This window comes from Oncorhynchus mykiss, chromosome Y (genome assembly GCF_013265735.2).
Source record: "Oncorhynchus mykiss isolate Arlee chromosome Y, USDA_OmykA_1.1, whole genome shotgun sequence".
Classification (NCBI taxonomy): domain Eukaryota; kingdom Metazoa; phylum Chordata; class Actinopteri; order Salmoniformes; family Salmonidae; genus Oncorhynchus; species Oncorhynchus mykiss.
In genome coordinates, this window is record NC_048593.1 from 31,412,401 (window position 1) to 31,435,665 (window position 23,265).

The following is a 23,265-nucleotide window of genomic DNA, read 5'->3' on the forward strand; positions in this document are numbered from 1 at the left end:
CATTAATACTGCACTATACATAATATACAACCCCAAGAGAGGCTTCTACATCAGGTACTCATTAATACTGCACTATACATAATATACAACCCCAAGAGAGGCTTCTACATCAGGTACTCATTAATACTGCACTATACATAATATACAACCCCAAGAGAGGCTTCTACATCAGGTACTCATTAATACTGCACTATACATAATATACAACCCCAAGAGAGGCTTCTACATCAGGTACTCATTAATACTGCACTATACATAATATACAACCCCAAGAGAGGCTTCTACATCAGGTACTCATTAATACTGCACTATACATAATATACAACCCCAAGAGAGGCTTCTACATCAGGTACTCATTAATACTGCACTATACATAATATACAACCCCAAGAGAGGCTTCCACATCAGATACTCGTTAATAGTGCACTACATACTATATATAACCCCAAGAGAGGCTTCTACATCAGGTACTCATTAATACTGCACTTAATACTATATACAACCCCAAGAGTGGCTTCAACATCAGGTACTCATTAATACTGCACTGTATACTATACACAGCCACACAAATGCAAAACTGCTACTGCCAGGCTAGTACAACACTATGTACTATATACAACCACAGCACTGCTACTACCAGAGCATGACAACCCACTAGACTCCAAAGAAAAGCTGTACTGCTTCTATAACTGTCTTCTACCTCTCCTCCATCATTTCCAGGGCCCTGTTTGACTATGATAAGACAGCAGACTGTGGTTTCCTGAGCCAGGCGGTGGGCTTCAGGTTTGGTGACGTGCTCCATGTCCTGGACTGTGGTGATGAGGAGTGGTGGCAGGCCAGACGGGTCAGTCCTCCGACAGAAGCTGAGGAGGTCGGCTTTATTCCCAGCAAACGCAGGTCAGACACCTCACAGCAGGTGTGTGTGTGTGTGCCTGTGTGTGTGTGTGCGCCTGTGTGTGTGCGCCTGTGTGTGTGTGTGCGCCTGTGTGTGTGTGTGTGTTGAAGTTTGTGTGTGACTGTATTTCGATCAGCTTTTTCCTTTTAATATACTATTAGTTGTTTTGCTTCTGTATGGGGAACTGCATAGACAGCATGATTGATGCTGTTTTCTATGGTTATGTAGCAGATGTTTGACTTTCAGCTGTTCACACGCTCCTTTCTTTCTGTCTCCTGCTCTTTCTGTCTCACTCTCTTTCTCTCTCTCTGCCTTTTACTGCCTTCTTTCATTCCTAACCCCTTCAGGGTAGAAAGGAAAGAGTGGTCTCGCATGGGCACAAAAGAAAGGGTAAGCACATTAGTTAGTGAGCATCTATGAATGATCTTACATCAGTGTCTTCTGTCTCTGTCTAAACATCTGTTTTCTCTGTGTTGTGTAGGATCGCAGTCGAGACAGCCTCGGGTCTCAAGGTAAGCAGGCGTACAGGAGGGGAGTGGCTCAACCCTCAGTAGAGGAAGAATGACATGGGGGTAGCAGCTGACTGACTGCTGACTGACTGACTAGCTGACTGTCTGACTGACTGTCTGTCTAACTTGCTGACTGACTGCTGACTGACTGACTAGCTGACTGACTGACTGACTGACTGACTGGCTGACTAGCTGACTGACTGACTGACTAGCTGACTGACTGACTGTCTGACTGACTGACTAGCTGACTGACTGCTGACTGACTTACTGACTAGCTGACTGACTGCTGACTTACTGACTAGCTGACTGACTGACTGACTGCAGACTGGCTGACTAGTTGACTGTCTGACAGACTGACTAGCTGACTGACTGCTGACTGTTGACTGTCTGGCTGACTGAATGACTGACTGACTAGCAAGACTGACTGTCTAGCAGACTGACCGAATGACTAGTTAACTGACTGCTGACTGACTGACTGACTCACTGACGAGCAAGACTGACTGTCTAGCAGACTGACTGAATGACTAGTTAACTGACTGTCTGACTAGCTTACTGACTGTTGACTGTCTGACTGACTGACTAGCTGACTGACTGACTAGCTTACTGACTGCTGACTGACTAGCTGACTGTTGACTGACTGCTGACTGCTGACTGAATGACTGACTGTCTGTCTGACTAGCTGACTGACTGACTAGCTGACTGACTGGCTGACTAGCTGACTGACTGACTGACTGACTGACTGTCTGACTGACTGACTAGCTGACTAGCTGACTGACTGCTGACTGACTGACTGTCTGACTAGCTGACTGACTGCTGACTTACTGACTAGCTGACTGACTGACTGACTGACTGACTGACTAGCAAGACTGACTGTCTAGCAGACTGACCGAATGACTAGTTAACTGACTGCTGACTGACTGACTGACTCACTGACGAGCAAGACTGACTGTCTAGCAGACTGACTGAATGACTAGTTAACTGACTGTCTGACTAGCTTACTGACTGCTGACTGTTGACTGTCTGACTGACTGACTAGCTGACTGACTGACTGACTGACTAGCTTACTGACTGCTGACTACTGACTGAATGACTGACTATCTGACTAGCAGACTGACTGTCTAGCAGACGACTGAATGACTAGTTATCTGACTGACTGACTGACTAGCAGACTGACTGTCTTGCAGACTTACTGAATTACTAGTTAACTGACTGTCTGACTGACTGACTGACTGACTAGCTTACTGACTGCTGACTGACTAGCTGACTGCTGACTGAATGACAGACTATCTGACTAGCAGACTGACTGTCTAGCAGATGACGGAATGACTAGTTAACTGACTGCTGACTGACTAACTGCTGACTGACTAACTGCTGACTGACTAACTACTGGCAGATGGCTGACTAGCAGACTGGCTGGCTGACTAGCAGACTGGCTGACTGACTAGCTGGCAGATGGCTGACTAGCAGACTGGCAGATGGCTGACTAGCAGACTGGCAGATGGCTGACTAGCAGACTGGCTGGCTGACTAGCAGACTGGCTGGCTGACTTGCTGACTGACTGACTGACTAGCTGACTGACTGACTGCTGACTGACTCTCTGACTAGCTGACTGACTGGCTCTGAGTGACTGGTATTGTTGTGTTCTGCTTCCAGGGAGGGATGATTCTCAACACAGCTATGAAACAGTCACACAAGTGGAGGGTGAGAATACACTCTGAAGTACTATCCTTTCACACTATACTTGTGTTTCTGCTCATTCCATGTCTTTATGTATCCCCTTACCTCTCTCCTCTCTCTCTACGTAGTCCATTATGCGAGGCCCATCATAATATTGGGTCCTATAAAGGACAGGGTAAATGATGACCTGCTGTCGGAGTTCCCTGACAAGTTTGGATCTTGTGTCCCTCGTAAGTATTGACCCTTCACAGAGTAACCATTTGCCTGCTTAGTACTCCAGTGGTTTACATTGATCTATTGACAGGGTGATTGATTGACAGCCTGAATGACCACTTGGCCCTTCCCCCACAGACACCACACGGCCCAAGCGTGAGTACGAGGTGGACGGGCGGGATTACCACTTTGTGTCGTCACGGGAACAAATGGAGAAGGACATCCAGAGCCACCGTTTCATCGAGGCGGGCCAGTACAACAGCCACCTGTACGGCACCAGCGTTCAGAGTGTTCGCCAGGTGGCAGAGCAGGTACAGACAGCACAGACCCTGTGAATCAAGCTTTGGAGATGCATTATCATTGTGATATTTATGTTGTATTTACATGAGAGGGATGACATGAGAGGGTAGCCTAGTGGTTAGAGGTTGCAAGTTCAAACCCCCGAGCTGACAAGGTGACAAATCCCCAAGCTGACAAGGTACAAATCTGTCGTTCTGCCCCTGAACAGGCAGTTAACCCACTGTTCCTAGGCCGTCATTGAAAATAAGAATTTGTTCTTAACTGACTTTACCTTACGTAAAGGTAAAATAATAATAATACATTAGGCCAATCTACATTATTTAATATGCTCACAACAACAGCTGTTCTGTATTGATTGGCTTACGAAGTGAAAAGGGATCTGGCTGATTGAATCCCCTGCCTCTGTTCTCTCCCCCTTCTCTCTCTCCCTCCCTCTGTTCTCTCCCCCTTCTCTCTCTCACTCCCTCTGTTCTCTCCCCCTTCTCTCTCTCCCTCCCTCTGTTCTCTCCCCCTCCCTCTGTTCTCTCCCCCTTCTCTCTCTCCCTCCCTCTGTTCTCTCCCCCTTCTCTCTCTCCCTCCCTCTGTTCTCTCCCCCTTCTCTCTCTCCCTCCCTCTGTTCTCTCCCCCTTCTCTCTCTCCCTCCCTCTGTTCACCCTCCCCTCTCTCCCTCATTCCTCTCTCTTCCTCCATCTCTCCCTCCCCTTGCCCCTCCTTTTCTGTGAGTAGCAAGGAAAACACTGTATACTGGACGTGTCGGCCAATGCTGTCCGCAGACTACAGGCCGCTCAGCTTCACCCCGTTGCCATCTTTGTCCGGCCCAAGTCACTGGAGAATGTCCTGTATGTACACACACACACACACACACACACACACACACACACACGGACACACACACACACACACACACGGACACACAGACTCACACACTAGCTATATAATTGTGTGTGTGTGTTGTTGTTGTGCAGAGAGATCAACACTCGACTGACAGAAGAGCAGGCCAGAAAGGGCATGGACCGTGCTCTCAAACTGGAACAGGACTTTCTAGAGTGTTTCTCAGGTAACACTGTCTAGAACACTGTGGGCTGTAATTCCTTTAAGCAGGAATGTGTTGACCTAATTAGCCTCTAACACTGCATGTGTAGTGTGACTTGATCTTGATGTTTGCTCAATTTTTTTTTATTTGTGACACCACACACAGATACATATCTGACATTCTCTCTCTCTGTCTCTCTCTGTCTCTCTCTCTCTCCCTGTCTCTCTCTCCCTCTCTCTCTATCACTCCCTCTCTCCCTCCTTCTCTCTCCCTCTCCAGCTGTGGTGGAAGGAGACAGCTTCGAGGAGGTTTACCACAAGGTGAAGACGGTGATCGAGGAGCAGTCGGGGCCTTACATCTGGATCCCCACCCGGGAGAGGCTGTGAGGCTGCCCCATAACCCACCCCCATCCCCCCAACCACCCTCAGACAGTCTGCCCTCCAGCCCAACCAGGGCAGAGAGACAGAGAGAGAAAGACACAGAGAAAGACAGACAGAGGGACACGTGAAGATAGAGACAGGAGGGTAAACATTATCACACACAGAGAGTGAGAGACACAGAATAAGAGACACATGAATAGAAACACAGAGAGATAGACATGGACGGTATTTAATAAATATGAATATATCATCAATGTGTGGTGAGTACTGACAAAGACTGGACAGGGGTGACCCAGTCGGGTGTGGCAGGGCGGGGCAGGGGGCGTCCCCGGATTAGCACAGGGTAAATGATCCACCATCTCTCCCTCTCCTTCTCTCTGTCTTATTGGCTGCCTTTGACATCCCCGCCGACAAGGTGGCAAAACCATCAGCATCCATCTGATCCTTCCTTTTTTATATCCCTTAGCCTTCTCTCCTCCTCCTGTCTCCCCTCTCCTTTCAGGACATGAAAAGGAGGGAGAGAGAGAGAAGGAGAGTGCATAGACTATGGAAGGACACACAGATCCTATTGGGTTCCTCTAATCCAGAGGAGGCTCTTTTCTAGTGAAGAGACTTTGCTCTATGAACAACATCCCACTAACCAAGACAGGCATTTGCTCATTCACCCACGAAAAGCATTGCAAGAACATTTTTAAAAAGCAGCACAAATGAAAACTCAGAAGTTGAACTTGTGCATGCGTCCTCAGAGGACTCAGAGATGGGAGTTGAGGAAAATGGCGGATATTATGAAGACCCTATAGAGAAAAAGAAGAAGAAGAATGGCCACCCGTCTTTCTGTTTTTCCCTCCTTTTTGATGGTGGGAGGTTTTTAGCATGTCTCTACAGAGAAAGGAGCAGAGCGGTGCAGACAGGGAAAGAGGGGGGTGTCTTTCTTGTGTGCAAACTCACTGTGTGCATTGACAATGGAAGACCTCACAGTATAACCACTGGGTCTCTTCTGTACCGCACACACAGTCAGCCGTACAGTAGTACCATTCTAATCCACCTGGCTGTTCTCCAAAAGCACTGGTTGTTCTGCCTGTTTGCAACAGGCAGGTAGATCCCAGGCTGAATGTTCTCTTAATGCACAACAGCAGAATTCTTATGTTCAGCTCTTTAGTGTGAAGAGCACCGCAGCCAATTCTCTGATCACTCTTCCAAAAAGACCCCTCAACAACCCACACACAGTGTTCTCACTGGCCGCTCTGAGCAGTGGTGTGTGTGTGTGTGTGTGTGTGTGTGTGTGTGTGTGTGTGTGTGTGTGTGTGTGTGTGTGTGTGTGTGTGTGTGTGTTCCTCTTCCTCCCGACCACTCTTTCTCTGCCTCTTTCTTTCTTTCTCTCGCTCTATGTTTCGTCACACATGAAGGCTACTTATATATAACACATTTAACAGACAAAATGGCCTATATAAATATATATTTTTAATGACGATTTCTAACAGGAGTTGGAGACTGTAAAATGTAAATCTCTTGAACAATTTTCCATTGCTTTCTTTGGGTAATGTTTCTCTTGTGTTTGGGGATTTGTTTTGGTCATTGACTTTGCTTGATTTCCCCCTCCACACAACACAGTCCTGACAAACAAACACACAAAGAAACACATAATAGCTGAACTGTACCTGAGAAATACCTGAGCTATACCTGAGCTGTACCTAAACTATAACTGAACTATAACTGGACTATACCTGAGGTATACCTGAGCTGTACCTGAGCTGTACCTGAGCTGTACCTGAGCTGTACCTGAGCTGTACCTGAGCTGTACCTGAGATATAGCTGAGATGTACCTGAGATGTACCTGAGATGTACCTGAGCTATACCTGCGCTATACCTGAGCCATGCCTGAGATATAGCTGAGATATAACTGGACTATAACAGAGATGTAACTGAGCTATAACAGAGATATAACTGAGCTATAACTTGATTATAACAGAGATGTAACTGAGCTATACCTGAGCTATAACTGAGCTATACCTGAGATATACCTGAGATATACCTGAGCTATACCTGAGCTATACCTGAGCTATACCTGAGATATAGCTATACCTGAGATATACCTGAGATATAACTGGACTATAACAGAGATATAACTGGACTATAACTGAGCTATAACTGAGATATAACTGAGCTATAACTGAGATATAACTGGACTATAACAGAGATATAACTGGACTATAACTGAGATATAACTGAAATATAACTGAGATATAACTGAACTATAACTGGACTATAACTGAGATATAACTGAGATGTAACTGAACTATAACTGTAACTGAACTATAACTGAGATATAACTGAAATATAACTGAGATATAACTGAGATATAACTGAACTATAACTGTAACTGAACTATAACTGAGATATAACTGAGATATAACTGAGATATAACTGAGATATAACTGAGATATAACTGAGATATAACTGAACTATAACTGGACTATAACTGAGATATAACTGAGATATAACTGAGATATAACTGAACTATAACTGGACTATAACTGAGATATAACTGAGCTATAACTGAAATATAACTGAACTATAACTGGACTATAACTGAGATATAACTGAGATGTAACTGAACTATAACTGTAACTGAACTATAACTGAGATATAACTGAGATATAACTATAACAGATATAACTGAGATATAACTGGACTATAACTGGACTATAACTGAGATGTAAATGTAACTGAGATATAACTGAGATATAACTGGACTATAACTGGACTATAACTGAGATGTAACTGTAACTGAGATGTAACTGAGATACAACTGAGACATAACTGGACTATAACTGGACTATAACTGAAATGTAACTGAGATGTAACTGAGATGTAACTGAACTGTAACTGAGATATAACTGGACTATAACTGAGATGTAACTGAGATATAACTGGACTATAACTGAGATGTAACTGAGATGTAACTGAGTCTCAATTATTTATCTCCAGTTACACATCTCACTTCCTGGTTGGAGGTGTAGTATATAGTACAGTAATATTGGATGGGATAAAAAAGATGGTGTGTGTTGTATGTGGGTGGTTGTGCAACTGTGAGTGTCTGTGTGTGTTCTTTCTCGTGTGTGTGAGTGCCAGGCTCTTGAGATTTAGTGCAATGGTGTAATGATGATATGCAATGAGAGTGGGTTCGTGTGTCTTTAAAATATATACAAGCCTAGTAATAATTTGCACTGATAGCATTAATACAGGTATTGAGTGAGAATCAGACAGAATACAACATGAATTCCAGGGGTTTACAGACACTAGTTTGCGTTTATTTAAACATTGTTTATAACTTTTGATTTGATGTTTAAAAGAGTGAAGTTACAGGTGGAAATGACCGTTCATATTTATTGTACCTTTATTTTGGCTCACTTGCTTTTCCCAGTGAGAGATGGAAAGTGTTAATGTTTTGGATTGATTATTTATTGTTAACTGCTCTCGCTCTTTCAGTTTTACTCACTTAGAAGTCTGTATATTTTCTTGTATACTTTTTTGTTGTTGCACATTCTCAGTTTAGGGGGACTGGCCAGAACTATTGTAAATACAGAGATGTTGGGGTCGTGTGGGGCGTGGGACTCTGGCCATGCACACTGCTGATTGGACATTAGAGAAACCATCAGAGCCTCAGCACTGGGACCTGAGCCCACAGCCCTGCAACAACCTCTAATACACAGGAACACGTCACTTTGGGTGGGTCACACACACACATGCACACAGACATGCACACACACACACATGCACATACACACACATGCAGACACACACACAAGAACAAACATTCTACATGAATGGAATAATATGCTATCAATTTGTTTATTTGAAAAATCTAATGTATTTCTTATTCTCTGTTTGTCATCCATATCATAGTGTGATACTCCGAAACAAAATATATATTCATTTTTACTGAAAAGACTGATGATAAATTACGACAAAGTCAACTGATGCTGAAAATATGTTTAAAATTATTTATCTTGCAAAAGATAACAACATCAAGCAAACTAATATGTTTAATTTCAGTGAATTGCTTGTTGTAAATGAGCTATAAAAACATTACAATAATTAAAATAAGCTTTCTGAAAAAAAGCAGTGTCATGGCACCTTTTTGGGGAGGGGGGTTGAAGAAGATTCCATGTTGTTATTTGGTACCAAGCCAGAAACCATGCAGGATAACGTTGGTCCTCAGCCTGGGAAGAGGAAAAATACATTTGGCCTCCAGGGGGTGCTCAAATGTAATTTTTGTAAGAACTTCTCTGCAGTCTCCAGTTCTACCTACTGCAGGCTCTTATCTTCTCCAGTTTCACCTAATGCAGGCTCTTATCTTCTCCAGTTTCACCTACTGCAGGCTCTTATCTTCTCCAGTTTCACCTACTGCAGGCTCTTATCTTCTCCAGTTTAACCTACTGCAGGCTCTTATTTTCTCCAGTTTAACCTACTGCAGGCTCTTATCTTCTCCAGTTTAACCTACTGCAGGCTCTTATTTTCTCCAGTTTAACCTACTGCAGGCTCTTATCTTCTCCAGTTTCACCTACTGCAGGCTTTCATCTTCTCCAGTTTAACCTGCTGCAGGCTCGTATCTTCTCCAGTTTAACCTGCTGCAGGCTCTTATCTTCTCCAGTTTCACCTACTGCAGCATCTTATCTTCTCCAGTTTCACCTACTGCAGGCTCTTATTTTCTCCAGTTTAACCTGCTGCAGGCTCTTATCTTCTCCAGTTTCACCTACTGCAGGCTCTTATCTTCTCCAGTTTCACCTACTGCAGGCTCTTATCTTCTCCAGTTTCACCTACTGCAGGCTCTTATTTTCTCCAGTTTCACCTACTGCAGGCTCTTATCTTCTCCAGTTTCACCTACTGCAGGCTCTTATCTTCTCCAGTTTCACCTACTGCAGGCTCTTATCTTCTCCAGTTTCACCTACTGCAGGCTCTTATCTTCTCCAGTTTCACCTACTGCAGGCTCTTATCTTCTCCAGTTTCACCTACTGCAGGCTCTTATTTTCTCCAGTTTCACCTACTGCAGGCTTTCATCTTCTCCAGTTTAACCTACTGCAGGCTCTTATCTTCTCCAGTTTCACCTACTGCAGGCTCTTATCTTCTCCAGTTTCACCTACTGCAGGCTCTTATCTTCTCCAGTTTCACCTACTGCAGGCTCTTATCTTCTCCAGTTTCACCTACTGCAGCATCTTATCTTCTCCAGTTTCACCTACTGCAGGCTCTTATCTTCTCCAGTTTCACCTACTGCAGGCTCTTATCTTCTCCAGTTTCACCTACTGCAGGCTCTTATCTTCTCCAGTTGCACCTACTGCAGCATCTTATCTTCTCCAGTTTCACCTTCTGCAGGCTCTTATCTTCTCCAGTTTCACCTACTGCAGGCTCTTATCTTCTCCAGTTTCGCCTACTGCAGCATCTTATCTTCTCCAGTTTCACCTACTGCAGGCTCTTATCTTCTCCAGTTTCGCCTACTGCAGCATCTTATCTTCTCCAGTTTCGCCTACTGCAGGCTCTTATCTTATCCAGTTTAACCTACTGCAGGCTTTTATCTTCTCCAGTTTCACCTACTGCAGGCTCTTATCTTCTCCAGTTGCACCTACTGCAGCATCTTATCTTCTCCAGTTTCACCTACTGCAGCAGCATCTCTTCTTTTCAGTTTCACCTACTGCAGGCTCTTATCTTCTCCAGTTTCACCTACTGCAGGCTCTTATCTTCTCCAGTTTCACCTACTGCAGCATCTTATCTTCTCCAGTTTCACCTACTGCAGGCTCTTATCTTCTCCAGTTTCACCTACTGCAGCATCTTATCTTCTCCAGTTTCACCTACTGCAGGCTCTTATCTTCTCCAGTTTCACCTACTGCAGCATCTTATCTTCTCCAGTTTCACCTACTGCAGGCTCTTATCTTCTCCAGTTTCACCTACTGCAGGCTCTTATCTTCTCCAGTTTAACCTACTGCAGGCTCTTATCTTCTCCAGTTTCACCTACTGCAGCATCTTATCTTCTCCAGTTTCACCTACTGCAGGCTCTTATCTTCTCCAGTTTCACCTACTGCAGGCTCTTATCTTCTCCAGTTTCACCTACTGCAGCATCTTATCTTCTCCAGTTTCACCTACTGCAGGCTCTTATCTTCTCCAGTTTCACCTACTGCAGCATCTTATCTTCTCCAGTTTCACCTACTGCAGGCTCTTATCTTCTCCAGTTTCACCTACTGCAGCATCTTATCTTCTCCAGTTTCACCTACTGCAGGCTCTTATCTTCTCCAGTTTCACCTACTGCAGGCTCTTATCTTCTCCAGTTTAACCTACTGCAGGCTCTTATCTTCTCCAGTTTCACCTACTGCAGCATCTTATCTTCTCCAGTTTCACCTACTGCAGGCTCTTATCTTCTCCAGTTTCACCTACTGCAGCATCTTATCTTCTCCAGTTTCACCTACTGCAGCATCTTATCTTCTCCAGTTTCACCTACTGCAGGCTCTTATCTTATCCAGTTTAACCTACTGCAGGCTCTTATCTTCTCCAGTTTCACCTACTGCAGCATCTTATCTTCTCCAGTTTCACCTACTGCAGGCTCTTATCTTCTCCAGTTTCACCTACTGCAGCATCTTATCTTCTCCAGTTTCACCTACTGCAGCATCTTATCTTCTCCAGTTTCACCTACTGCAGGCTCTTATCTTATCCAGTTTAACCTACTTCAGGCTCTTATCTTCTCCAGTTTCACCTACTGCAGGCTCTTATCTTCTCCAGTTTCACCTACTGCAGCATCTTATCTTCTCCAGTTTCACCTACTGCAGGCTCTTATCTTCTCCAGTTTCACCTACTGCAGCATCTTATCTTCTCCAGTTTCACCTACTGCAGCATCTTATCTTCTCCAGTTTCACCTACTGCAGGCTCTTATCTTATCCAGTTTAACCTACTGCAGGCTCTTATCTTCTCCAGTTTCACCTACTGCAGCATCTTATCTTCTCCAGTTTCACCTACTGCAGGCTCTTATCTTCTCCAGTTTCACCTACTGCAGCATCTTATCTTCTCCAGTTTCACCTACTGCAGGCTCTTATCTTCTCCAGTTTCACCTACTGCAGCATCTTATCTTCTCCAGTTTCACCTACTGCAGGCTCTTATCTTCTCCAGTTTCACCTACTGCAGCATCTTATCTTCTCCAGTTTCACCTACTGCAGGCTCTTATCTTCTCCAGTTTCACCTACTGCAGGCTCTTATCTTCTCCAGTTTCACCTACTGCAGGCTCTTATCTTCTCCAGTTTCATCTACTGCAGCATCTTAAATGTGTTTATTTTTCCTTTTGCTTGTGGTGTTTTTGTGTGTTTCCCAAATTCATTGATTTCCTTTTTTCTATCTTTCTGTGTCCCCCCCACCTTGCTGACACTCAGGGGAGTTCAAGTCCCACCCTTATCCCTTTAGGAAATCACACAACAAAGATGCTTCGTGTGTGTGTGTGTGTGTGTGTGTGTGTGTGTGCGTGCGTGTGTGCGTGTGCGTGTGTGTGTGCGTGCTCAGTGAAGCCAGAACACATGGCACTGCAATGTGTGAGAGGATGAGGTGAACCCCCCACCTCTTACATTGTAAACCACTTTGAGCTGGAAAATCACTAATCAACAAGTCCTTCACGTGTGTGTGGTCTGTGTGTGTGAATTTTTGTGGATGTGTGTGGCCTGTGGATGTGTGTGGCCTGTGAGTGTGTGTGTGTGTGTGTGTGTGTGTGTGTGTGTGTGTGTGTGTGTGTGTGTGTGTGTGTGTGTGTGTGAATGCTCTGGCATGTCCCTTCACCTGCGCTCTGTGCTGATGTTCCACCCCACCCTCATGGTGTACAGCCTTTGTTTCATCCACATGTTCCTTACTGTGGTTCAGGACTTCAGGTCACAACAACAGTATTCCATTACTGTTTCATTTATGAGCACATTATACCGTCAGAACTGGGTCAGCTCCTCATAGGGTTGGTTAGCGCAATGAGATTTGAAATCCCAGGACTACGGATGGATACCTCTGTTAAAGGGATGGGATTACATAAGAATTTACAATAATACTACCATTATCATAGGTATTAACCATAATACCTGGGTTTCCTCCCTTTAAGTCAGTATTTAACATCGCTGGTCCTCCAGTACCCCCAACAGTACACATGTATAGTGTATCCCTGGACAAACACATCTCATTCAGCTCATTGAGGGTTTGGTGATTAGTAGACAAGTTGAATCAGGTGTGCTGGTCCAGGGTTACAATATATATGTGTACTGTTGGGGGTAGTGGATGACCAGGGTAACCATATAAATGTGTACTGTTGGGGGTACTAGAGGACCAGGGTTACATTATAAATGTGTACTGTTGGGGGTAGTGGAGGACCAGGGTAACCATATAAATGTGTACTGTTGGGGGTAGTGCAGGACCAGGGTAACATTATACATGTGTACTGTTGGGGGTAGTGGAGGACCAGGGTAACATTATAAATGTGTACTGTTGGGGGTAGTGGAGGACCAGGGTAACATTATAAATGTGTACTGTTGGGGGTAGTGGAGGACCAGGGTAACCATATAAATGTGTACTGTTGGGGGTAGTGGAGGACCAGGGTAACATTATAAATGTGTACTGTTGGGGGTAGTGGAGGACCAGGGTAACATTATAAATGTGTAGTGTTGGGGGTAGTGGAGGACCAGGGTAACATTATAAATGTGTACTGTTGGGGGTAGTGGAGGACCAGGGTAACCATATAAATGTGTACTGTTGGGGGTAGTGGAGGACCAGGGTAACAATATAAATGTGTACTGTTGGGGGTAGTGGAGGACCAGGGTAACATTATAAATGTGTACTGTTGGGGGTAGTGGAGGACCAGGGTAACCATATAAATGTGTAGTGTTGGGGGTAGTGGAGGACCAGGGTAACAATATAAATGTGTACTGTTGGGGGTACTAGAGGACCAGGGTAACAATATAGATGTGTACTGTTGGGGGTATTAGAGGACCAGGGTAACAATATAAATGTGTACTGTTGGGGGTATTAGAGGACCAGGGTAACCATATAAATGTGTACTGTTGGGGGTAGTGGAGGACCAGGGTAACAATATAAATGTGTACCGTTGGGGTACTGGAGGACCAGGCTTACAATATAAATGTGTACTGTTGGCGGTAGTGGAGGACCAGGGTAACAATATAAATGTGTACTGTTGGGGGTACTAGAGGACCAGAGTAACAATATAGATGTGTACTGTTGGGGGTATTAGAGGACCAGGGTAACAATATAAATGTGTACTGTTGGGGGTATTAGAGGACCAGGGTAACCATATAAATGTGTACTGTTGGGGGTACTGGAGGACCAGGGTAACAATATAAATGTGTACTGTTGGGGGTATTAGAGGACCAGGGTAACCATATAAATGTGTACTGTTGGGGGTACTAGAGGACCAGGGTAACCATATAAATGTGTACTGTTGGGGGTACTGGAGGACCAGGGTAACAATATAAATGTGTACTGTTGGGGGTACTAGAGGACCAGGGTAACAATATAAATGTGTAGTGTTGGGGGTAGTGGAGGACCAGGGTAACATTATAAATGTGTACTGTTGGGGGTATTAGAGGACCAGGGTAACAATATAAATGTGTACTGTTGGGGGTACTGGAGGACCAGGGTAACAATATAAATGTGTACTGTTGGGGGTATTAGAGGACCAGGGTAACCATATAAATGTGTACTGTTGGCGGTACTAGAGGACCAGGGTAACAATATAAATGTGTACTGTTGGGGGTAGTGGAGGACCAGGGTAACAATATAAATGTGTACTGTTGGGGGTAGTGGAGGACCAGGGTTACAATATAAATGTGTATTGTTGGAGGTAGTGGAGGACCAGGGTAACCATATAAATGTGTACTGTTGGGGGTACTAGAGGACCAGGGTAACAATATAAATGTGTACTGTTGGGGGTAGTGGAGGACCAGGGTAACAATATAAATGTGTACTGTTGGGGGTAGTGGAGGACCAGGGTAACAATATAAATGTGTACTGTTGGGGGTAGTGGAGGACCAGGGTAACATTATAAATGTGTACTTTTGGGGGACTAGAGGACCAGGGTAACAATATAAATGTGTACTGTTGGGGGTAGTGGAGGACCAGGGTAACATTATAAATGTGTACTGTTGGGGGTAGTGGAGGACCAGGGTAACAATATAAATGTGTACTGTTGGAGGTAGTGGAGGACCAGGGTAACCATATAAATGTGTACTGTTGGGGGTACTAGAGGACCAGGGTAACATTATAAATGTGTACTGTTGGGGGTAGTGGAGGACCAGGGTAACAATATAAATGTGTACTGTTGGGGGTAGTGGAGGACCAGGGTAACATTATAAATGTGTACTTTTGGGGGTACTAGAGGACCAGGGTAACAATATAAATGTGTACTGTTGGGGGTACTAGAGGACCAGGGTAACAATATAAATGTGTATTGTTGGGGGTAGTGGAGGACCAGGGTAACAATATAAATGTGTACTGTTGGGGGTAGTGGAGGACCAGGGTAACATTATAAATGTGTACTGTTGGGGGTAGTGGAGGACCAGGGTAACATTATAAATGTGTACTGTTGGGGGTAGTGGAGGACCAGGGTAACCATATAAATGTGTACTGTTGGGGGTAGTGGAGGACCAGGGTAACAATATAAATGTGTACTGTTGGGGGTAGTGGAGGACCAGGGTAACATTATAACTGTGTAGTGTTGGGGGTACTAGAGGACCAGGGTAACATTATAAATGTGTACTGTTGGGGGTAGTGGAGGACCAGGGTAACCATATAAATGTGTACTGTTGGGGGTAGTGGAGGACCAGGGTAACATTATAAATGTGTACTGTTGGGGGTAGTGGAGGACCAGGGTAACCATATAAATGTGTAGTGTTGGGGGTAGTGGAGGACCAGGGTAACAATATAAATGTGTACTGTTGGGGGTACTAGAGGACCAGGGTAACAATATAGATGTGTACTGTTGGGGGTATTAGAGGACCAGGGTAACAATATAAATGTGTACTGTTGGGGGTATTAGAGGACCAGGGTAACCTTATAAATGTGTACTGTTGGGGGTAGTGGAGGACCAGGGTAACAATATAAATGTGTACCGTTGGGGTACTGGAGGACCAGGCTTACAATATAAATGTGTACTGTTGGCGGTAGTGGAGGTCCAGGGTAACAATATAAATGTGTACTGTTGGGGGTACTAGAGGACCAGGGTAACCATATAAATGTGTACTGTTGGGGGTACTGGAGGACCAGGGTAACAATATAAATGTGTACTGTTGGGGGTATTAGAGGACCAGGGTAACCATATAAATGTGTACTGTTGGGGGTACTAGAGGACCAGGGTAACCATATAAATGTGTACTGTTGGGGGTACTGGAGGACCAGGGTAACAATATAAATGTGTACTGTTGGGGGTACTAGAGGACCAGGGTAACAATATAAATGTGTACTGTTGGGGGTAGTGGAGACACCAGGGTAACAATATAAATGTGTAGTGTTGGGGGTAGTGGAGGACCAGGGTTACAATATAAATGTGTATTGTTGGAGGTAGTGGAGGACCAGGGTAACCATATAAATGTGTACTGTTGGGGGTACTAGAGGACCAGGGTAACAATATAAATGTGTACTGTTGGGGGTAGTGGAGGACCAGGGTAACAATATAAATGTGTACTGTTGGGGGTAGTGGAGGACCAGGGTAACAATATAAATGTGTACTGTTGGGGGTAGTGGAGGACCAGGGTAACATTATAAATGTGTACTTTTGGGGGACTAGAGGACCAGGGTAACAATATAAATGTGTACTGTTGGGGGTAGTGGAGGACCAGGGTAACATTATAAATGTGTACTGTTGGGGGTAGTGGAGGACCAGGGTAACAATATAAATGTGTACTGTTGGAGGTAGTGGAGGACCAGGGTAACCATATAAATGTGTACTGTTGGGGGTACTAGAGGACCAGGGTAACATTATAAATGTGTACTGTTGGGGGTAGTGGAGGACCAGGGTAACAATATAAATGTGTACTGTTGGGGGTAGTGGAGGACCAGGGTAACATTATAAATGTGTACTTTTGGGGGTACTAGAGGACCAGGGTAACAATATAAATGTGTACTGTTGGGGGTACTAGAGGACCAGGGTAACAATATAAATGTGTATTGTTGGGGGCAGTGGAGGACCAGGGTAACAATATAAATGTGTACTGTTGGGGGTAGTGGAGGACCAGGGTAACATTATAAATGTGTACTGTTGGGGGTAGTGGAGGACCAGGGTAACATTATAAATGTGTACTGTTGGGGGTAGTGGAGGACCAGGGTAACCATATAAATGTGTACTGTTGGGGGTAGTGGAGACACCAGGGTAACAATATAAATGTGTAGTGTTGGGGGTAGTGGAGGACCAGGGTAACAATATAAATGTGTACTGTTGGGGGTAGTGGAGGACCAGGGTAACAATATAAATGTGTACTGTTGGGGGTAGTGGAGGACCAGGGTAACATTATAAATGTGTACTTTTGGGGGTACTAGAGGACCAGGGTAACAATATAAATGTGTACTGTTGGGGGTACTAGAGGACCAGGGTAACAATATAAATGTGTACTGTTGGGGGTAGTGGAGGACCAGGGTAACAATATAAATGTGTATTGTTGGGGGTAGTGGAGGACCAGGGTAATAATATAAATGTGTACTGTTGGGGGTAGTGGAGGACCAGGGTTACATTATAAATGTGTACTGTTGGGGGTAGTGGAGGACCAGGGTTACATTATAAATGTGTACATATGGGGGTACTAGAGGACAAGGGTAACAATATAAATGTGTAGTGTTGGGGGTAGTGGAGGACCCGTGTTACAATATAAATGTGTACATATGGGGGTAGTGGAGGACCCGTGTTACAATATAAATGTGTACTGTTGGGGGTATTAGAGGACCAGGGTAACAATATAGATGTGTACTGTTGGGGGTAGTGGAGACACCAGGGTAACAATATAAATGTGTACTGTTGGGGGTAGTGGAGGACTAGGGTAACAATATAAATGTGTACTGTTGGGGGTATTAGAGGACCAGGGTAACAATATAGATGTGTACTGTTGGGGGTAGTGGAGACACCAGGGTAACAATATAAATGTGTACTGTTGGGGGTAGTGGAGGACCAGGGTAACAATATAAATGTGTACTGTTGGGGGTAGTGGAGGACCAGGGTAACAATATAAATGTGTACTGTTGGAGGTAGTGGAGGACCAGGGTAACAATATAAATGTGTACTGTTGGGGGTAGTGGAGACACCAGGGTAACAATATAAATGTGTACTGTTGGGGGTACTAGAGGACCAGGGTAACAATATAAATGTGTACTGTTGGGGGTACTAGAGGACCAGGGTAACAATATAAATGTGTACATATGGGGGTAGTGGAGGACCAGGGTAACAATATAAATGTGTACTGTTGGGGGTACTAGAGGACCAGGGTAACAATATAAATGTGTACTGTTGGAGGTAGTGGAGGACCAGGGTAACAATATAAATGTGTACTGTTGGGGGTACTAGAGGACCAGGGTTACAATATAAATGTGTACTGTTGGGGGTAGTGGAGGACAAGGGTGGGGTTACTAGTTGTATGGATAGGGTGTCACAAGGATATGGGGTAAAGTGTGGGGTTAACAGACACATACTAGAGGTAATAGGCAGAACTGGTCTGTATTTGGTAACGTTGTTACATCCATCTCAAACATTTGGCGGTGTTAGGATATATTAGGATATATGGGTGTTTGGATTGTGGTGGGTTGTTTTACGATGGGTGGGGCTAAAGGTTTGTAGGGAGGGGTTGTAGTGAAGGGGGGTGGGGTGTGTTTATGTTATGTTGGGATGGGATGGGGGTAGAACCTGGTATGGCAGCATAGTGTATGTTGTATGGTCTGCAAGACTCAGAGGGTCTGGTTTTGTTCGATTGACTTATTGCTGTGTTCTGCTGAAAGTCTCCCTGCTTGCCAAACACGAGACCATGAGCCATGAAACAGCCCTTTCACAGCTCTCTCACCTCTCTCTCCTCTCCCTCCCCCCTCCCTTCCTTCTCCCTTCTCTCTCCCCTCTCTCGCCTCCATATCGGCTACCCCCCTCTCCCCTCCCTCTCCCCTTCCCCTCACACACCCACCCACACACTCTCTCTATGTGTCCTTCATGTCCTTCTCCTCTCCCCCTCCTCTACCTGACACGCTCACTCTCTCTTCCTGTATCCTCTGTGTCCTTCTCCTCTCCCCATCCTCTACCTGACACGCTCACTCTCTCTTCCTGTATCCTCGGTGTCCTTCTCCTCTCCCCATCCTCTACCTGACACGCTCACTCTCTCTTCCTGTATCCTCGGTGTCCTTCTCCTCTCCCCCTCCTCTACCTGACACGCTCACTCTCTCTTCCTGTATCCTCTGTGTCCTTCTCCTCTCCCCATCCTCTACCTGACACGCTCACTCTCTCTTCCTGTATCCTCGGTGTCCTTCTCCTCTCCCCCTCCTCTACCTGACACGCTCACTCTCTCTTCCTGTATCCTCGGTGTCCTTCTCCTCTCCCCCTCCTCTACCTGACACGCTCACTCTCTCTTCCTGTATCCTCGGTGTCCTTCTCCTCTCCCCCTCCTCTACCTGACACACTCACTCTCTCTTCCTGTATCCTCGGTGTCCTTCTCCTCTCCCCCTCCTCTACCTGACACGCTCACTCTCTCTTCCTGTATCCTCGGTGTCCTTCTCCTCTCCCCCTCCTCTACCTGACACGCTCACTCTCTCTTCATGTATCATTGGTGTGTTTCTGATCCTCTCTCATTCCCATCCTATCCCGCTCTCTTTTGCGTAATGAACTATTTGGTGTCTGCGTTATTATTTTAATCATGCATTCCACAGCACAATTTACTACCCTCCCCACACCTTTCTACCCTCCCTGGTCACCATGGCAATGCCATATTTTCAAGTTGTTTCCATTTTGATATCCCAATTACAGATGTGATCATGGTGGGAAGAGGGGGGCTGAGGAGGATTGCAGATGAAAGCATTGGGGGGAATTACAGAGACTGTGCAGTTATAAATTAGTCATTAATATTATGGATGGGAAGACTATTATGGATGGTATTGTGTGGTGCATTTGGTAGAGCATGGCACTTGCAATGTTGAGGTTGTGGGTTCTATTCCCCTATAGGACCAGTCTGAAAAATGTATGCACACGCTGTATGCACACTTTCAGTCGCTTTGCATAAGAACGCCTGGTAAATGACTTAAATGTTGGGATGAGTGTCAGAATCAAAGGGATATCTGAAAGTAGCTATAAACCTTTGGTCATTGCTACCTCACACCTGCTCCACTGTCGGGGGCTAGATAGATGATGGAAGTGTTTTGGCCCGGACATAACAGTAGCATCAAATGCCCTGAAGCCATGGTAGAACAGTGGCTGCTTGATGGCCTTCCCTCCCCATTCACACCACACATGGACTGACGTTGAACCACAGCAGACTTCACACCTCTGTGGCACTGTGCCAGTCTCAGCTCTTCCCGATGTGTCTTTCTTTCACTTATTATTGTGGTTTCCTCTGTTCTGACCTCCACCATGTCTCACCTCCACCGTGTCAGTCTCACCCCAGAGAGAAAAGTCTCACCCAACACCCTCTGAGCTTGTACCATTATATGCGAGGGAACATGGGGTTTATGGCTCACTTTGGATGCAGGCCTTCTCTGAGAAACTTGCTGATCCAACCTTATTCCAGGCCAACTTCTTCCTTGAATGCACATTAACACAGTGGCAGATAGGGTGTTTTCTTGCTGCTGTTGTGTTGTGGGTCGGCAGCCGGGGGTGTTTGTTTTTTAAGGAACTCAGTCCGACTTACTCGTGGAAGTTGTAATAGTAGAATGCACGAGGTGACATTTCTAAATTGGGTAGTGCATCATCAGTTCCTCTTCTCATGTCAGTCATTTCATACCTTAGAGAGCTATTTAGATACTAAACAAACATATAAACGCAACATGCAACAATTTCAAAGATTTTACTGAGGAAATCAGTCAATTGAAATATATTTATCAGGCCCTAATTTATGGATTTCACATGACTGGGAATACAGATATGCATCTGTTGGTCCCAAAAAAAGTAGGTGCATAGATGAGAAACACTCAGTATCTGGTGTGACCACCGTTTACCTCGTGCAGCACGACACATCTCCTTCGCATAGAGTCGATCAGACTGTTGATTGTGGCCTACGGAACATTTTCCCACTCCTCTTCAATGGCTGTGTGAAGTTGCTGATATTGGAAGGAACTGGACCACACTGTTGTACACACCAATTCAGAGCATCCCAAACATTCTCAATGAGTGACATGTCTGGTGAGTATGCAGGCCATGGATATTTTTAGCTTCCAGGAATTGTGTACAGATACTTGCAACATGGGGCTGTGCATTATCATGAATTTAGTTTTATTTTACCTTTATTTTACCAGGTAAGTTGACTGAGAACACCTTCTCATTTACAGCAATAACCTGGGGAATAGTTACAGGAGAGGGGATGAATGAGCCAATTGTAAGCTGGGGATGATTAGATGACCAATATGGTATGAGGGCCAGATTGAGAATTTAGTCAGGACACTGGGGTTAACACCACTACTCTTACAATTAAGTGCCATGGGATCTTTTATTGACCACAGAAAGTCAGAACGTTTAACATCTCATCTGAAAAACAGCAACCTACACTGGGCAATGTCCCCAATCATTGCCCTGGGGTATTGGGATATGTTTTTAGACCAGCGGAAAGGGTGCCTCCTACTGGCCCTCCAACACCACTTCCAGTAGCATCTGGTCTACCATCCAGGGACTGACCAGGACCAACCCTGCTTAGCTTCAGAAGCAAGCCAGCAGGTGGGAAGCAAGATGGTATGCTGGCATAAAAGCAGCATGAAACATGAGGTGATGACGGCGGACGAATTGCACGACAACGGGCCTCAGGATCTCAGGATCTCGTCACGATATAGCTGTGCCTTCAGATTTCCATCGATAAAATATAATTGTTTTGGTTGTCCGTAGCTTCTGCCTGCCCATACCATAACCCCACTTCCACCACGGGGCACTCTGTTCACAGTGTTGACATCAGCAAACCGCTTGCCCACACGACACCATACAAAATGACATTGGAGGTGGCTTATGACATAGAAATTAACATTAAATTCTCTGGCAACAGCTCTGGTGGACATTCCTGCAGTCAGCATGCCAATTGCATGCTCTCTCAAAAATTGAGACATCTGTGGCGTTGTGTTGTGTGGCAAAACAGCACATTTTAAAGTGGCCTTTTATTGTCTCCAGGGATGTATACAAATGTGTGCACAAAATGTAAGAGGAATAAGCTTTTGGAAATTTCTCAGATTTTTTGATTTCATCTCATGAAACATGGGACCACCACTTTACAAGTTGCATTTATTTGTTCATTATATCTTGTCAGAAATGTCCAGATCAAAACACCGTTTTTTTTAGCTAGATTTTTTAGCCCATTTTGTAGTAATGTTCGAGTCACTCAAATATCACATGAATACATATTAGACATGGCAAAATGTACAGAATTTCAAGAAAATTTGCATTAAAACTGCAAAATGTGTAGAATTGCAGGAAATAAGCTTTAAACCTGCAATCAAAATGTCTCTCCGCTAACAAGGTTTGTGTCATGAACAGTGCTTGTGCCCATTGAAGTACTGTACACGTGGCATGCACGGGATGTTGGCCAGAGTGAAAAGTTTTGCAACCCCTGTAGTGTCTGAACGGAATCGTGCCCAGGAGTGTGTGTCACAGGATACCATGTGCTTACAGCCGTAAGACAGGCCCGGGATTAAAGCCCAGTCAGACCTGACCCCATTAAACACATTCCTTTGACCCAGTTTATCCACGGGCCGAGGCTTTTTTTGGGCCACCTTGGACTCAAGAGCACAACCGAGTATGCTTCTCACTGCAACACACAGCTGCCTACACCATCTGCACAATGAGCATAGTAGGTAGAGGCAGGTAGCCTAGTGGTGAATAATCTGTCGATGTGCTCTTGAGCAAGGCACTAAACCCTAATTACTCATTTATGTTGATCTGGAGAAGTGTCATCTAAATGAGTAAAAATGTAGGTATGGTTGTGTGCATACCGCTCATATAATATTATTTGTTTAGTTATTTAACCAGGCAAGTCAGTTAAGAACAAGTTCTTATTTACAATGACGGCCTGTCCCAGCCGAACCCTAACG

The 23,265-nt window shown here is 44.9% G+C and overlaps 1 protein-coding gene across 4 annotated transcripts in view; it reads left to right on the forward strand.

Annotated features, from left to right (window-relative positions):
• LOC110509418 (disks large homolog 4) overlaps positions 1-23,265 on the forward strand; it is a 206,312-nt gene that overhangs the window by 174,972 nt on the left and 8,075 nt on the right. For 2 of the 4 annotated variants that reach the window (XM_036968063.1, XM_036968066.1), the window contains 9 exons: positions 721-897; positions 1,243-1,285; positions 1,377-1,407; positions 3,058-3,105; positions 3,210-3,311; positions 3,433-3,605; positions 4,321-4,433; positions 4,560-4,651; positions 4,907-7,351. In XM_036968063.1, the coding sequence (XP_036823958.1) occupies positions 721-897; positions 1,243-1,285; positions 1,377-1,407; positions 3,058-3,105; positions 3,210-3,311; positions 3,433-3,605; positions 4,321-4,433; positions 4,560-4,651; positions 4,907-5,013 (886 nt within the window). In that variant the 3' untranslated portion in view covers positions 5,014-7,351. Of the gene's footprint in view, positions 1-720; positions 898-1,242; positions 1,286-1,376; positions 1,408-3,057; positions 3,106-3,209; positions 3,312-3,432; positions 3,606-4,320; positions 4,434-4,559; positions 4,652-4,906; positions 7,352-23,265 lie in introns of those variants that run through there. The other 2 variants (XR_005040482.1, XM_036968065.1) reach the window with 2 other exon arrangements.